This window comes from Cryptomeria japonica, chromosome 10 (genome assembly GCF_030272615.1).
Source record: "Cryptomeria japonica chromosome 10, Sugi_1.0, whole genome shotgun sequence".
NCBI lineage: Eukaryota > Viridiplantae > Streptophyta > Pinopsida > Cupressales > Cupressaceae > Cryptomeria > Cryptomeria japonica.
Window position 1 is genome coordinate 116,688,271 of NC_081414.1, and position 18,814 is coordinate 116,707,084.

The following is an 18,814-nucleotide window of genomic DNA, read 5'->3' on the forward strand; positions in this document are numbered from 1 at the left end:
CAAAACTGCCTTGTAAGAAGCCAAATCTGCCCCAATTTAATTCAATTTTGACTTCTGAATGAAGCCAACCAAGCTGCAACAATTCGATTGATCTTTCACAATCTCAAAGCTACTGAATTCTGAAGAATGCACGCTCTCCAAAACAAGTCCAAACCCTAGCCGCCATAGCCAAGTGCTCAGAAGAAATGTCAAATGCTCAATATTAATGAATGAGGTTTAATTTCCTTCTTGGCTACCTAAATACCCGAAAAGTACGATTTTTGGCAATTAGGGATTTAAAAATCATAGCTTGCTTTTAGGGTTCCCAACTTAACCCTAAAAGCAATGCCCAGCTTAGGAGATATTAATTTTTCACTTAAATAAATTTAAGTGATGCACTTTGTGATTTTATAGTAATATTTCATTAGAATATTAATTGCCTATGGAACCACTTAAAAATTCATATCTCTCTCATTATTGCTCGGAAACTGAATCTATCAGAAGCTGGGGCCACAGTTCACCACGCCAATGAAAATAGGACCATGTCTATTTTTAGCAGTTTTTCCTTAAAAATTAGGAAATCCTCATATAATGTCAGAAACTAATGAAACAAAGACCAGAACTGAACTCATCACTGAACTAGAACAAATAGACAGACCACTCTTCAAGATATTGCATTACTGACCCCCTTATCCATACCCTGTTAGCCTACAAGGGTCCAAAAATAGGCTAACTCCTCAAACCAATGTCCCTGACTAGGATGGGGACATTACACAATTTATCTTGGGTGAGCAGCTGCCCACATATTTTTGCATATTTGTTTCTGCATTTGTTTTTTGTGAATAATTTAGGCACGCAGAGCTGATACTATATTCAACAACATAGTGAAAACAAAATTTAGTTTCTCATGATATGCAGTAGGAACAGTTTGGTTAAACACTTATAGCATTGATGCTAAGTAGATGAAAGCTTTCGCAGGCATTTTTTATTATATTTTTTACTTTTTGGGTTATAACCCATGTAGTTATTAGTCATTTCAAGATGACCTCAATCAACAGCCAGTATGCTAATGAAATTATTCTTCATTTATGTTGGTAATAATTACAAGAAAGGGACCCACTTAGCACATAAGCACCTTTAACTATTTGTTGGTCTAGGGGAGGAAAGGTCAAAATCCCAAAGCATTGCAAGTATTAACCACTACTCACCTCAATTTACAAACAGTTAAGGTCCTTGTGTGCACATTTTTCCCTACCATATTTTTTTCTCTCTCCAAGTTTCAGTGGTTCTGGTTTTAATCGTCAGAGTCTATTTTCTCATTTAGCATGTTAGTTGTACAATAATTACCTGAGACATTTTAATGGAAAATCATGAGGTTTATATTACTTCATTCAAAAAATACTAAAGAGAGTATTTTTAAGCTTTTGTGGAGATAATTCCTAAGCCATAAATGACTAGAGGATGTGAAGTCTCCTAAGATTATCCTTATTATTTTAATTATCTTGATTAAGAACTTGACTTTTAATGGTAGGAAAACATTCTTAGTTTTTAGTTTCTTATGCTTCCTAATGTCTTATATATTTTCACAGCCCCAAAATAAGTAACCCAAGTAGGAAATGCGTCATTTGTTTGCAAGTGTAGATTGATGAGGCCATGAAAAAGAGGCTATCAAATATATTTGGCATGGACGTCAATTTTGCTTTGCAGCAAGAATAACCTGTAGGCCATATGGTTACACCACTAAGTTAAATGGTATGGACTTTATCCTATGGATCACCTTGGATGTCAGTATAAGTTCTAGCAGGACTACTTGGCCCTCTTAGTCCTGGGCATTCTCTTATGGACATTATCAGATCTTGTACTTGCTCTATCCTAGCGATGAATGTCATTATATTTAATTCTTCCTCTACTTCAAGATTCTACTTATCTAGCCAAACTTAGTTGCATGTAGCAAATAGATGGTCACACAATAACATAACAAACTCTTAAGCAAATGTAATGTCCCATATTGGGTTATACCTGAGTTTTGCCCAAACGTAACAATTCCAACAATATAATTTGTTTACAAATGGTATTCTATAACTAAATCATATAATAGCTATTGAACCTTTTAAAGTAAATAAACAATTAAGATCTACGAGATGATAGACAACATCACCTATTTGGATCTATCCTATATATTTTACTTCCAACAATCAACCATACTAGGGATTGGAGGGGAACGCGTGATAGGGCACCCGGAAACTGTTCGCCACAACTAAACCCAAGGGCGCAGAACATCCAACCAAGACAATTTGACCCCTTGGCCCACAAGTGGCAGGACCTCCAATCCATCCAACAAGGGGTGTTCTGCTTACATTGTGGGAACCAGTCTGCTGCCTCTCCCTAACATGTTTCCTTACCAACCTCATGTATAATTGCTTGTAGGAAGATACACTAGTTAGTTTATTATTTCTAAGAATTTAGATGGATTTGATAATTCAAAATTTAATAAATATATCTAACACTCATAAGAGATATAATGCACAATAAATATGACTATACTTCATACCAAATACTTGTTTAATTCACAGACTGCTTTCCCTGTATGCAGTTTATGTATATGTCTGAAATCTGATCTCATTCGATCAGGGCCCTCTTCTCAAGCCCATCTCTTCCTTCTTATACCTTATGGCTGGGGGATTGTTCCCCTTCATCCTGAAGGGATGCATCCTTCCAAGGAGATACACTACCTTAAATAGTCGCCTCCCCTTCATTTAATTAATATGGCTGATTAGTATGCTGGCTGACCTACTGATATTTGTTTCTGCTGTTAAACTTACTTTTCTGATGTATTTTTCAAATCCCAAACTTGATTGATGCTGTAATATATATTTGATTATTTATTCATTGTTCTTCCTAGATTGATCCTCCATAGAAATCTTATATTACAATTTTCCTTTCTGCCTTCGATGCCCTTCTCCAATTGATTTTTTTCCTTTTTATATATTGAGAGTTGGAGTTGTTACATCCTTTCACCAAAACTGACGCTTTGCAAAGGAGGTGTCCCTTCATAAGTAGCCCTTGCCTTGAATTAATGATTTGTTATGGAAAGGCTGCGTTTATAATGCGAATCGACTACCTTAGTTATTTTATATTCCATCATCCAGCATTAGTGTATCAAAGGTAGCAATTGAATACTATTAGGGGATGCAATCTCATTAAGGTTTTATTCTTAAGTTTGGCGGGGGCATGACAGCAACTCATCCTCTAACCAGATAACACAGACATTACATGTTTCAGCAATAGCCATGCGTGATACCAGAAAACGTGACCTTAAATAAGCATAACTTATAAAATGTTCACGCAGTTCCAGGCAAAATGTTTAAGCTTTTGTAGAGATAATTCTTAGGCCATAAATGACTAGAGCAGATGAAGTCTACTAAGATTATCTTTATTATTTTAATTATCTTGATTAAGAACTTACTTTTGAAGGTAGGAAAACATTCTTAGTTTTTAGTTTCTTAAGCTTCCTAATATCATTTTTGCAAGTGTGGATTGATGAGGCCATTTAAAAGAGTTGTCTTCTGTTTTGTAATGGGCTATCAAATATATTTGGCATGAATGTCAATCTTGCTTGCAGCAAGAATAACCTATATGGTTGGATCACTGAGTTAAATGTATGGACACTTTATCCTATAGATAACATTGGATGTCAGTAGAAGTTCTAGAAGGATCACTAAGCTTGGCCCTCTTTGTCCTGGGCATTCTCTCATGGACATTATCAGATCCTGTACTGGCCCTACACTAGTGATGAATGGCATTATATTTGATTCTTCCTCTATTTTAAGATTCTACTTATCTAGGCAAACTCTGCTGCATGTACCATCAACATATTTTTTTTTTGCAGACCATTTGCACACATTTCCAAATGTTTTTCATTTTTTATCTTTGATATTTCCATCTGAGTACACATCCAGTACTTTGTCAAATTCAAGATTGTGAAACAGTTTAGATGATACATAAAACTTGCAAAAGAATAGTGTTTTTATGTTTTTTAAGATTCCTTATCTCATTGAACTTATCGAGGCATGTTAGTACAAAATTAAGCTCAAAATGATTATATATGCATTTGAAAATCTACTTACATGAGCTATGGACTTGCTCCTATGGGTTGCATTGGATGTCAGTAAAAGTTCTAGCACAACCACTAGAATTGTTCCACTTGGCCCTCTTAGCTCTGGACATTCTCTTATGAACGTTATCAGATCCTGTACAGGATCTATCCTAGCGATGAATGGTGTTATACTTGATTCTTCCTCTATTTCAAGATTGTACCTATCTAGCCAAAACCCTTGCATGTGGCATCAACATATATTTTAATTCTTTTGCAGACTATTTGCATAAATTTCCAAATGTTTTTCATTTTAGACTTTTGATATTTCCATTTGAGTATACATTCAGTACTTTTTCAAACTCAAGACTGTGACACAGTTTAGATGATACAGCGAAAAAATAGTGTTTGTATGCTTTTGAAGATTCCTTATCTCATGGCACTTATTCAACACGTGTTAGTACAAAATTATGCTCTAAAAGATTATATATGCGTTTGTAAGTCTCCTTATGTGATCGGCTACCATATCTAGCCTTGCAATCTAACATGATAAGTCAGATGAGGTATGTACGTTTTGTTATTTTGGTTTATATCAAAAAATTTACAGGAGCACTTGGCCCACCTTGAGACTGTCTTGAATGTCATGAACATTAACTAAAGAAGAGAAAGTATTTTTGCTGCACCTTAATTATTATATCCAGGGTATCTTACATTTTGTGGAGTCATGGTGGCTGAATCCAAGATATTGTCGATTAAGAGATGGGTGGAAACTAGAAAGCAGAGATACTCAATTGAGAGAATTCCTTGAGCTATATAGTTATTACTGCTACTCAATTGAAAGAATACCTTGTGCTATGTAATTATTATCCCTTATGATAATAATGTGCATTCTGGATTTTTCTTCATATTTACAAATGAGTATAATGCTTCGGTGTTAGGAAATGAATCATTTTTGCTGCAACAGGGTAGCGCTATTGCCTTTGAAAGTCATGCTAGATAAGAAAGAAAAGTTGTTATCTATTTATGATAAAAAGATACTTGCCATAATCCATGCAGTAAACAAGTTAAAAAAAAAAAATAGTATTGTGGCACATTCCCTAATAAAAAAAAATTAGTATTGTGAGCATTTGATTTACAGTACAGTATTGTAGAGGTCACAAGACCATAGTACCTGACGCTTTTATGTAGAGACATGAAATTCGGTCAATTTGAGCAGCCATTCAAGATTAGTGGCAAGATATTGAGGAAGAGTATGACAAATAGTATGAATTGTCTGAATTACTATAAGAACAATAAGAAGCCATGGCCAGGGTCAGCAGGTATTCCTTTAACAATAGAATATTATGTCACCAATAAAGAATCACTTCCCTTCTTTTGCATCCACCATACAAGTAAAGTTCTTTAACACATAAAAAAATCTGGAAAATCTACAAATGGAAGGAGTTGAAGAATGATAGATTGTGGTGGCTTGTGGAACAATCCAAAGAAACAAAGTGGAACAATTGCAATCCATTATAATTCCAGGTAACTTCAACCATTTCCTATTCCCAATGAGAAATGAAATTCCATGACCATTGACTTGATCACACGCCTCCCTAAAGTAAATGGTAACGATTGCAATTGTCATTGCAGTTGTCTTTATGGAAAACATTTATGACTTACATGGGTTATCACAATATATTGTGAATCTTAGGGATTCAAAATGTATGCCTTGCATGGGCTATCTCAAAATATTACAAAAGTTAAGGATTCAAAATTCACTAGACTTCAATAAAACAAGAAACCAAGATTGCTAGATTGAACTTCTGAACTATATGCATTGGCACAACATGTTTGCCATTTTTTTCATCTGGTCTAGATTGAACTTCTGAACTATATCACTAGCACAACATGTTTTTCCAGTTTTACTATCGGATGGATCAATCTAATACTCAAATTGCAGTTTCGACCGCTTATAACTCAACAATGGTAAAGATCAGGGATGGGTGTAAGTGTGAGTGTGAGTATGTGTGTGTGTGTCAATTAATTTTTTATGAATATTTAAAAAGATCAAATTCTCTGCTGTCTTCTTCTAGTAATCAAAAGCAAGAAGAAAATTCGTCAATCCTAGGTATACATATAAGGAAAAGAAAAATACAAAGCTTGTGGTCCATACCTGTTCATTTTCATCTTGATCAAGGATTGTGTTCTGAACAATGACTATGGGGGGCCAAACAATCTCTCGATCAATCATGGGCTCTTGCAAACCCTTCCACTTGCCAACCATTTCCTCAGATATTGCATATGCTCCTCTCCTTCTCAACTCTTCTTCCAAGACTTCTAACAGTTTCCTGTGTAACTTCACTCTCTTGGATGTGACTGTCTTTGCATGGGTCAAGATGGGCGGCATACCTCTGTACCAATCAATTGCTCCCACACCCCCACTGCAGGCTGGACAGTGCCATTGCCTTTCGGGTTCATTTATCTGTTCAACAGTCAGGCTGTCAAGGGTTTCGAAAAAGCCCTTGAACCATTTATTCTTCTTCATTGTCTCATGACTTACATCCTCGTCATCAGAATCAAATCCATCGCTGCTCACACAATCCTCCTCGCTGTCCAAATGTTCAATTTCTGATTCTCCTTCACTGGACTGATCCCCAGCATTGCATTGTGGCAGTGGCCCTGATATTTCAAAAGGAAGAAGTTGGGACAAAACTTTTCCACCCAATTCAGAACTCTCTCCGTTCTCATTTGCCCCTCCACTTCTCCCCTCTCCTTTTACCACAGCGGGTGCCACTACAGAACTCCAACTGGCACCACTGGGGCTTCCCCATTTCCGCCCATTTGCAAGAGGGGGAGGCACATTTGTTGTCTTTGCAGAAGCAGTAGAGGATCCCCAATTTAAAGGTTTGGGCTGGCTCTGCCATGCCTGATTTAGGTTGCCGCTTAGTCCCCTGCCACCACCACTCCATGAAGTCGTGGCAGTAGCAGCAGTAGTAGCAGGAATTCCATTCTTCTGCTGAGTTTTCCCGGCATCTCTCCATCCCGGCTGCTTGTAACCGTGGTTCTGAGCAACATTAAGGCCATCACCTCGTCGAGCAGGCTTTGCACTCTCTCCATTAGGGATATCACCCCAACGAGCAGGCTTCTGGTCATCACCATTGTCATACCCTGCTTTCCCTTTGAAAAACCCAACTCCAGGACGGTCGGGAGCATAAGCATTGGACGATGCCCCACCCCTTGGCCTGTTTGAGCCCTTACGAGACAAAGCCATTGCCCACCCTTCATTATTTTGCTCAAAACTTAATCCATTCGACATTCTTGCACACCTTTAGAGAAAATAACACAGAGTCACAAAATGCCAAAATAAATTCCAACACCCTTGAGCAAAATGAATGATCGCACAATAACACAACAATTTCTTACAGGGTACAGTTACACCATAACACAAAGAATTCCAACGACCCTTGAGCAAATATCACAGTTACACAATAATAAAATAAGGATCTCCAGCACACTACAGCAATAACACGGTCACAAAAACACCACCAAAGCAAATAACACGGTCGCAAAATGACACAACAAATGCATATAGAAGGTCGCACAATAACAAAACAAATGCAAATAGAAGGTCACGCAATAACACAACAAACTCTTAAGAAAATACACAGGCGCTTAATAAAACAACAAATTCCAACATCCTCTAAGCAGATAACACAGACATTATATGTTTCAGCAATAGCTACGCATAATACCAGAAAGCATGACCTTAAATAAGCGTAACTTATAAAATGTTTACGCGGTTCCAGGTATTTTCTTACCTCTTTGTCTCGCGTTCGAATCTTTATAAAGCTCTGGCAACACAAAATATTCAGATTTCACCCTAAATATCCACGACAAGCTATCAATGCTTCCACAAAACGACGATCCACATTAAAAAGGAATTTACAGAAGCCTTCACGCTGTTTCTAGCTATTTCTTTTTAACCTTTTCTCCCTCGACTGCGAAGCGCCCGAAGTTCTTTCAGCTTGCCGCGGATATTTTAAAGAAAATGGAATCGAGTCCCTTTTCGAGACGCAGGTTCGAACCGCGCCACCTTTATTATCAACTACAGCAAGAATATCCTGACGCCTGCTTACAAAAACAAAACCGACATTAGGCCGAAAGTTCCACTAAATTTTCCGCCACGATAAGCCCTCATTTTAACAAAACCACTACGACATTTTGCCTTAAAAAGCAGCTGAAAGCTTACACGGCGAAATCGAATCATCTGTGCATCTAACGCGTACATAGAACCACAAATTACTGTACAACCATCTGTTCGATTTTCTATTTAAAAGAAATCTTTGTAAAATATTCTCCACCGTAAAATAAAAGGCACTAAAACCTCCTGAAAAGGCAATGCTTACCTTACAAGCCTCGAAAACAGCCGAAAGATCCTTCACAACGACGCTCTTCTGCACACATTACGAATAATTACAAACCAAAAAGTTCGCAAACACGTATCTATAACAGATTTACATACTTAAAATTCTTTAGCAATCCTGAAATTCTCCAATAAAAGATTTTAGTAAATGCTGCTCAGAGGCTACGAGAAGGACAAAGCATAACAATCTTTCTTATTCTTAAATGTACTAGTGGTAGATGCATTTTATTACTGAAATTCTTAAATGTAATAGTGGTAGATGCATTTTATTACTGAAGTTGACGGCAATATATTCTGGACCTTCTTTTTTCGCTCTGTGAAGCAAAATAACGTAATCTTTAATGGAGCTCAGATATATTTTCTGTTCTCGCCAAATTATTCTCGTATTTTTTTAAAAAAATATCCGATTTGTTTTTCAGCTTCTTCCCGAAGATTCAAAATAAATTATAAAGAATGAGACAGTCAGTCTGTACAAAGTGAAATGACGGATATCACATTAAGAACGGGTAGCCGGCATCGATTGCCTAGAACCAAAAGCCACTGTTGGCGTGAGAATCAAGTTGGAAGTGGGGGAAGAATGGAAATTAAGGAATAGGGAAAGTTATTTAGTTGAGCATATTAAAATAGTTGTTATAGGATTTATTGATTTAATATTCAATATTTTTATAAAATTATATTAGTAGTTGTAATTTAAAAATTTTAGTGTTCATGATGACTATCCATAATTCTATGTAATGTATTCTAGTCATCATAATTCTATGTAATGTATTCTTTAGATCTAAAAAGTAGCAAATCATGTGATGCCACATCAATGCATCAATAAAACATGATTTGGTGTAGATCTATTAATTTCATATTTTTTAGGTTTTTTGGACACCTAAAAAAAAACATGTTGATATGGCATTGAAACCCTAGTTATAAACAAGGGACTTGCCAAGTAAATTGCTATAAAAAATTGAGAGAGATTTGAAATTTTCACATAAGATTTTGGGAAGTGTGTATGAGGACAACTTCTCTCTTAGTTTTATTTTTGGCAGCCTTAAGCTACATTATTGTTGTATTATTTTGCATTTCTTCAATACAATACAAAAAAAAGATTTTGGGAAGTGAAAAGTTAGGGTTGACCTCAACTATCCAAAAAAATTGTGTTTGAAAGAAAGGTCACATTTTTCAATTTTATAATAGAGGCTAGTAGGAGGTCCTAGAACATTTAGCCTTTTTTTAGGAGATGGGCTAGTCTAGTTGTTTCACAAGCACTTGTGCTTATAATATTCAATTTTCCCACATATATATACTATATATTATAAAGAAATAGGTTACGTGTAAATAAAAAAATGAATGTGGCTCAAGATGGATCCATACTTGAACATGTGAGAACCTATAAATATTATATAAAAAACAAAAATACATTCATTAAAAAGAGAAATAAGTAATTTTAAAATACATTCATTAAAGAGAAAAATAAATAATTTTCTTCTTCAAATAAAATATCATAACTATCCACTATAAATATGTCATTCATAAAGTAAGATGGTCATTCAATAAAATAAGATAAACCATGTTATTCTTTTGTGCAACTATTGAGGCTACAATGTATATACATTGGAGTATTTGATATTAATAGTTTGTGCTATCATAAATATTAAAGGTGAATATAATAAATACCTTGTATTTGTTGGCAACAATGCAGGTGGGGGGAGGGGGGTGAATCAGTTTGCATCAAAAACTACTACAACTTAAACCACAAAACAGATCTGGTAATTAACAGTTAAAGCATTAATCAACGCCACATCAATAACACACATAGCACCAATTTTTTTGACATGGAAAACCCGGTTAAGGGAAAAACCACGGTGGGGACCTACCCACAATGAGATAATACCCTATTAGGAGTATATGTGAATATTATTCAGGCACACTACCTAGAGCTCACTGCTCAAAATAATAAACCCAGAAAGGCTACAACCTTAAGGGAAGGCTCACTGCCTTACAGGAAGTCTCAGACTACAATCTGGATCATATGAACTGTGAAAATAGCATCTACATATGCTTGAGTACAGTTATAGTTAAGCTCAATGTCAAATCTTCACTGCAACACACTTCTTCGCATAACTTTGCACATCTTCCCTGCTACTGAATGATTGATACAATATCCGCACATAGCATTATCACTTTCAATGATTATTACATCTATTTATACAAACCCTTCATCCCATGAAATACAAGTCGATTAAACCCTCAATACAAATTACAAAATAATATCCTCACATGCTACAACAATACATGCGGACCAAAACAATGTTGGCTAAGACATGGTCTGGACCCAAATCAATACCGCAAATACGAAACACCACCAACAATCACGCCTCAATCATTTGCAACACGCTACAACCACCAAGAATATCACATAACATGAAGAACATCACCGAACAAGGAAAATCTTCAATACCGCGCACAATAATCAATGCGGACCACCAATATGCATAGAACATTATCAAAAAGACATTCACAAGCAACGTGAATTGCATCACAACAACCGCAAGAACTCAGATCACCAGAATCATCATCATCTTTCTACCAGAGCTCAAGAACATCAACATAACTGACTATCAACCTGAAAGATTTGCTTGTGGATATCTAAATCATGAACCAAGCTAACTGTGGACACACATTAACGTTTTAAACATATTCCACTCATCTGCAACCAAAGATACAACAATTCTGGAGCAATACAAAGCACACAGTAGAATACCAGATAACATGGACAACTAAATAACATCCCAATACCGGATATCATAACTCAGTTGAATCATCATGCGGGCCTCTACAAATGGGAATGAACCATCTACATGAAACATACAAGAAACCCTTTAAACCACATCAACTCATATGCAATACACAGGCTAAACCAACTTATCCAATCAAACTGCAACACTGAAATACTCAGAATAAAACTTTCCAACAATCTCCTCATCGACAATCTCCACATATGTTGACATCAATGACAACATATCAACCAATATCCAACAGTATTTTCCATGAAATATGATGGATTCTCAAAAAAAAATTGTGTTCAACTATTAGTCTATTTGTGTTGGAAATAAGTTGTATTTTAAATAATAATAATAATATGTTGTTAATAAATAGTATTTTGTTCAACTAGTGGTCCATTTGTGTTGGATATAAGTTGTATTTTAAATAATAATTGTTATAATTCACGATTGATGAATTCCATAGTGTCCAATAATCACCTGCATGCAAATACCTGCCACGTACAAGAGAAAAACCTACAAACAAGAGAGTGCAAGAATAATTGGAGACAATTGCAAGAAGAATAAGAATTGAATTAACTTGCCAAAATGAATTAATTACAATGAGATCAATCCTTTAATAAAGGAGATCAAAACCCTAAAGCAACCCCTAAGGGTTGAATGCATGAAATAAAATAATTACTAAATGCCTAAAAAAGCTTAGTGAAAAAAGAAAAGGTGACTTAATTAATTAATCAATATGATTAAATTAATTAAGTAAATAAAACCTTTTACTCTAACACCCCCCCTTAAGATTAATTTAGGGAGTAGCCAAAAAGCCAAGTGCATGAAAGCAGCTACATGCAACAATGCAAATTTGGGTCCCAACAACAAGGCCTGATGAGGTACCCAATCATAACATGCAAATCTTTGTAAAGTGGAGAAAAGGAGAAAACTCAGTGGGAAAAAACTCCTCTCCAAGAAGAAATGGAAAAAAGAAAGTACAAGTGCATGTCTCAAGAGACTCTCTCAAGAACATGTGTCTAACCAACCCCACCATGAGAGAGGTTTGAGACTCCAAAGCCCCCCAAAATGATAGAACTCCTGTGTCTCCAATACGGAAGAAACAAAGGCTATGAACAAAGAAGAGGGTACCCCTAAATATGAGGTGAAACTAGAAGGCATGCATGATGCTCAAAGGAGAATGCAAGACGATGTCGTAATAGAATCCCCAATGATGGTGGGACAACATATGTGTTGAATTTGTCATCTAAGAGGGAATGAACATCCTCTAAAATATCCTCAACAACTGGAATAGGTGGCTCGATGCATGGAGCTACAATGTCAGACAATCCTAAAGAGGGATCCTGTTGAATAGAAGCAATCTCAATAGGAAGTGGAGGTGTGAAAGTCACAACACTGGTCTCAGGAATAACACGCAAGTTCAAGTGACCTGGCTTCACCTCAACATGCTCTCTTGAAGAAAGAGAGTGATTCTCCCACAATGGAGATGGTGGACCAAAATGAGAGAAAGAGTACAAGCGGGAAGAATGATCAACTGTCCCCATTGCAACAATATTGCCTGTCTTATTGTCTATGATGTGCACTAAATCTCGGGTGAACTCAACTATCTTCCCTATCCCACTGTGAGTAATTTGATAGATGGAGAGAAGGTTAGAGGACAAAGATGGAACACATAATACATCATGAAATGTACCATCATCAATATCGATAGAACCTTTCCCACATACAGTCATAACAATGTTATTACTCATCACAATGTGTGGTGTAGGAGAAGCTTGAAAAGATGAGAAAATATCCTGAGAAGATGCCATGTGATGTGAAGCACCTAAATCAAGTAACCATCTAGAAGAAGGTGGACTAACTGTGGCACATAATGCATGACCCTTACTTATGTCCTGTCCATTTGTTTGGAATGAAGAAGAAGAAGACCTGTGAGAAGTGGAAGAAGAAGAAGGAATATCAATGTTGCTCTTTTGAAGAAGAGTTGTCAAATCTGAAACCTGTTTTGTATATCCATCAATCTTCTTCTCATAGCACTGAGATTCATCATGATTTGGCTTGCTGCAATAAGCACACTTAGGTCTATCTTTCTTCGATTTCCCCCCCCCCTAGGAGGAGGTGGGCCTGAGGACTGGTGTGAACTAGAATCTTTCCTAGATTCTTTGGTCTTCGGCTTCTTTTTTTGCTTCTATGGCTCTTGAGATGATTGTACAACCAAGGCATGGTTTTGTGATCCCGTGTGAGAGTCCAACTGGGATATTTGGGCTTTCTCACGAGTTAGATGATCACAAAACACCTCAAAAGTGGGCATGGTATGACGTGCCCCCATAACATTCATGGTGGAGGAAAAACAAGAAGAGAAAATCTGAAAAGGACCTCGAAGCTTAGTGAGAATCAGATAGATGCACTCTGTATCTGTCTTCGTAGTACCAACACCCTCTAGCTGAGATCGCAATGATTTGAACTTCATCAAGAAGTCATCAATGGTAGGAAAGGAATCGGGTGCCAAAGGAGTCAACTCTGCCTCAATCTGTAGAGCTTGAAACTTGTGGATGGTGCCAAAGAGAGTCTGAAACTTGATCCACATGGCCCGAGGTGTAGTGCAACCCTCAAGGTGGAATAAAAGACTATCTAAAATATTCAGGGAAATCATCCCCATGGCCTCATTCATGCAGTTTCGGTGTTGCATGATCTCAAATGCACGAGTCAACTGAGGCTGAACCTCATCCAAACAGGACCATAACCCCTTCACCATGAGAAGGCAAGTCATATGTGCTTTCTAAGTGTGATAATTGTGTGGAGTGATTCATTCAATAGAGGAAGGGTTTGCCATGTGAAATAGAGGAAAAATGCCCCCCACAATACAGAAACCCAAACCCCGGCACAAATTTGAAAGTTGGAAAGTGAGAAAAAGAAAAAAGAACAAATGAATGATCTTTGTGTACTTGATGAATTTTATAATAAAATAATTTACAAAGCTGAATAGAGCGTTCTAGCACCTTTCCAATGCCTATTCGTTTGCAAAAAACGGAGTCCGTTTGCAAAAGATATGCCCCCATAAGCGCCAAAAAGTAGTTCTGATTTTGATTGGAAAAACAAGTACAAAATGGCAAAACCAAAAAATATTACCTCCAGATTCGGATCCATCTCGGAAAGAGCTTCCTGACGATATATGGTTTGTCGAAAAATGCCTTTGTGTGCTCCAGATATTGCAAAAAAAAACCACCTAGCTATTAAATAGGCCTTTGAAAAAAAAATTGCATCCCCTTGGGTGGCGCCACCGGCTATGGCTAAGTGGCGGCAGCGAAGGAGCAGAGGCGGAGTGGCACAGAAGGTGTCTGGGCAACGGCGGTTTCCACTGGCCGCTGGTGGTTTATTAACCACGTCGGCCTGGCAAGCCGTAAAACTACCAAAAAAAAAAAAAAGTTTTTTGACAGGGTCATACGGTATGGACTGTATGACCCGAAAAACAAAAAAAAAATTTGCCTCTCGTGCCTCTGATGTCGAAATATAGCAAATTATATATCAAAATTCGTGGAATCAGCCTCTTGAATCCAACCATGAGGTCCTTTTGGGCCCAAATTGCTCCAAAAAATAGGTGCCCCCTTGGATAACAAAAAAAAGAGCTAAATTTTTAAACCCTCACAAATTTGATTTTGTCATTCAAATTGACCCAAGATGCACAAAAAACCTTGCTATAAGGAAAATCTCAAATTTGACAAATAGGGTGCGTCAAGTCTGGAGCTTTGATACCATGTTAGAATTCATAATTGATGAATTCCACAGTGCCCAATAATCACTTGCATGCAAATACCTGCCACGTATAAGAGAAAAACCTACAAACAAGAGAGTGCAAGAATAATTGGAGACAATTGCAAGAATAATCATAATTAAATTAAATTGCCAGAATGAATTAATTACAATGAGATCAATCCTTTAATAAAGGAGATCAAAACCCTAAAGCAAACCCTAAGGGTTGAATGCATGAAATAAAATAATTATTAAATGCCTAAAAAAGCTTCCTAAATTTAGCTTGAGTGAAAAAAGAAAAGGTGACTTAATTAATTAATCAATATGATTAAATTAATTAAGTAAATAAATCCATTTACTCTAACAATAATGTGTTGTTTTATAACAACAAATATTTTTTTGTGATCAACTATTAGTCCATTTATTTTAGATATAAAAGTTGGAGATTACAAAGATTTATGTTTTTCAATACATATTTGGTCCATTTATATTCCCTAAAATTGTTTTTAAAATAAAAATATGATATCCTACAAACTATAAATTATATTTTTTTATTCAGCTGCTAGGGATACCATGATTGAGTTTTGGTCAAATCTTTAAAAGTCAAATTTTGGACACTTATGAGATATGTTGTTTTGTTGTGGCGAGTTGCATGATGAGTTACACCTCCAAACTTTAGTTATAGGCCATTCACATTTTGAACGAAAAAAAAAAGGTTTTATGATATTCCATGCAACCACTACATGTTCATGAAGTTAGCTCACATGACCATTTGCCCCTCTCCACCAAAAACGTGCCTAAAGAATGAAAAAGAGTCCTAGCACATCTCTAACGCATATTAAAACAAGTGTCATATAGTGGTGAGTACTTGCATTTTTAGTATTATTGTAAAATAGATGATAGATGAGTTATGGTAGATTAATTTGAAGACAAAATAGTTAAAAGTTTTGAGAAGTTGCATATATTACTTATTTATTGATTTTTCATAGGCACAAATATGATTATATTGATCAATTGATTTAGAGTTAGACCTTTATAATGTAGTTATAGTAATTAGTTGAAGAGATTTAATTATTTTACTACAAAGTGAAAGTATAGTTGATATTAACCATAAGTTAATTTTTACTCAGCTAAAAATATTATGAATATTTGATATAGTATTTAAAGCATTATATAAATTTTAAATTATAAATATGTAATAATGATAAAAATTTACATAACTTGTTAGTTTTGTAAAATCAAAAGTATTTACTACAAAGTGAAAGTAGAGTTGATATTAACCATAAGTTAATTTAACTTGGCTAAAAATATTATAAATATTTGATATTGTATTTGAGAAAAGGGATAAAAATTTATTAATCAAGGAAGGCAATAGTAGAATATATCAAAAGTACAATAAAGAAATAACCACCAACCACCACAGGGCCTACAAACAACTCCACCACCCACTACAAAAAACCAATCACTGATTATCCTCAAGAATCAACCTCTCAAGTCGTTGCGAACACCCCAAAGGTAGTTGCTCCCAATCAACAATACTCCAATCACCTTTGTATTTTGAGGCCCACTTGGCCAAGTAATCTACCACACTATTCCACTCTCATGGAATATGAACAAAAGAAACAAAATCCAAATAAATTTTCAACCACAAGATTTGTCTAGCCACAGAAGCCAACTGTCAGTTTGCCTCATCAAAACTCTTGCCTATTTAGAATATTAACCAAAATTTGAGAATCTATCTTACAACTAACATTTATCCATCCCATCACACAACACCTCTCCAAAGCAATGAGCATCGCCCAAGCCTCCATGAGATTGTTAGTCTAATATCCCTTATAAATAGAGAAAATGAAAGGAATTGAACTTTAACTATCTCTCCCAATTCCTCCAACTCCAACATGCCCAAGATTACCCTTAGATGAGCCATCAGTATTGATCTTAACTATTCCAAGGGAGGGGGTTTCCACTTTCTTTCTCTCTGAGTTTTTTTTCCACAAACCTGCTTCCTTTTTAAAGAGTTCACCTTCAGGCTACTAGCAACTAAACCCAAATTGGCCCTTACTTCCACCTCTTGAGCCTCAAGAGGGACAACCATATCAAATTTGGCTGAGATGGTCTCTTGAATCATCCCAGTAATATGCTACCAAATCTGATGCACCACCATCTTCCTTTCCTAAAATATTTTGTGATTTCTTTCCAACTAGATTTTTCAAAGGATATAAGTTGGCCCAATACCCCAAGCCACCTAAAGAAAGAGAGCCTTAGTCAAGGGATTTCCTAGGTTCCTCCAAAACTTTGTCAAAGAAGAAGCGTGAGCACAATCTTGCTTCCAAGTACTCCACCACAAATGCCAAAAGTACTTTGAGAAACCACACTAAAGAAAAATATGGGGAGAGCTCTTTGCATCCTTTCCACGAAGAGGACAAATCGACATACCCTAAAAACCTTTCTATTAAAAGATTCTCCCAAGTAAAGCATATGTTACAGATTGCGATCCAAAGGAAAAACTTACACTTTAGCCATAAAAACTTGTACCATGCACAACTTTTCACCAAGGAACTTCATTGGTCCCATCCTTCTATTTAGCAAGTTCTCAATATCCACCGGCCACAGAGTAAAAATCCCTCTTGGATCCGGAGTCTGAGCTAGAAGATCATCTCCCCTTAGGGAGTTACAAGATCTACCTACTAGAATTATGGAGAGTTTAGTCTGATCTTCCATAGAACCTCCAAGAATCCATTCACTAGGAACCTTCCATTTGTAAGCCTCCACCTAACCCAATCTTTGAGCTAACTTAAAATCCTCCACCCTCTCCCAACTAGCTTTTATGAAATGCATGGAAAGAGGTTGTAAATGGGGATACAAAGATAAGATAGGAGGATATCCATCCGAAGAGTCAAAACAAAAGAGGGCATATGATCCCCTGTTACATATCCAAAAGAGACCATGTTTCACAAGCTCCACTCCTCTCTTCAGAGTATCCCATATCATAGAGCCTCTTCCTGACAAATTATACCTTGGCACATCCTTAGGATCCACCTCCCCTCGAGTATTTTAGAGAGATGAATTTGTCCCAACTCTAATCTTGTTTGGTGCACCAATGCCAATGGAGCTTAACAGCCAAGGCACGAATTGAAAGGGAAGCATGATGCAAACCCAACCCCCCTACCTGGATCGGTTTGCACACAATATCCCATTTGACCAAACTCCACTTAGAAGAGGAGATATTATCAACCCATAAAAACTTTCAGGAGAGAGCCTCTAATTCCTTAACAAAACTAGAAGGGGCCACCAAGACCATATTTATATACACTAGCAAGGCTTGAATCATCGATTTCAAAAGCACCACTCTACTAGCAAAAGACAACCACCTAAAGGTCCATTGACTTGATTTCTCGCGGAATTTATCCAATATTTTCTCCCAAGTCCCTCTAGGAAGAGATCTCAGAGCAAGGAGAATACCAAGATACACCAAAGGAAGGGTTCCATGTTGAAACCTAAGAATTTGCACAATCTTGTCCTGAATAATAGGCAGGGTATTAAAGAAGAAAATAGAGGACTTGCTTTCATTAATTTTCTAACTGGAGGTGGCAATATAAATGTCTAACGCCCTTTTTAAACTAAATGCCTCTTGAATTTGTGCTAAACCCATAAGATTTGTATCACGATCAATGAATTGTAAATGAGATTGAGAAGGGATACCATTACCCCATCTCCATTTTAAAATAAGCCCTTGGTGAACATGAGTCCTTGAGAAGTTGACCCAGCCCTTCAACCAATAACACAAAAAGAAAAGGGGAAAGAGAATCCCCC

At 36.5% G+C, this 18,814-nt stretch overlaps 1 protein-coding gene across 5 annotated transcripts in view; it reads right to left on the reverse strand.

Annotated features, from left to right (window-relative positions):
- The window catches only part of LOC131072607 (protein SUPPRESSOR OF GENE SILENCING 3 homolog), a 60,837-nt gene extending 51,920 nt beyond the window's left edge, over positions 1-8,917 (reverse strand). Inside the window, exons 1-4 of one of the 5 annotated variants that reach the window (XM_058008818.2) lie at positions 8,778-8,917; positions 8,461-8,508; positions 7,873-8,182; positions 6,228-7,380 (exon numbers count right to left, since the gene is read on the reverse strand). In XM_058008818.2, coding sequence (XP_057864801.2) covers positions 6,228-7,370 — 1,143 coding nt within the window. In that variant the 5' untranslated portion in view covers positions 7,371-7,380; positions 7,873-8,182; positions 8,461-8,508; positions 8,778-8,917. The other 4 variants (XM_058008819.2, XM_058008820.2, XM_058008821.2 and 1 more) reach the window with 4 other exon arrangements.
- Between the last annotated feature and the right edge of the window lie 9,897 nt (positions 8,918-18,814).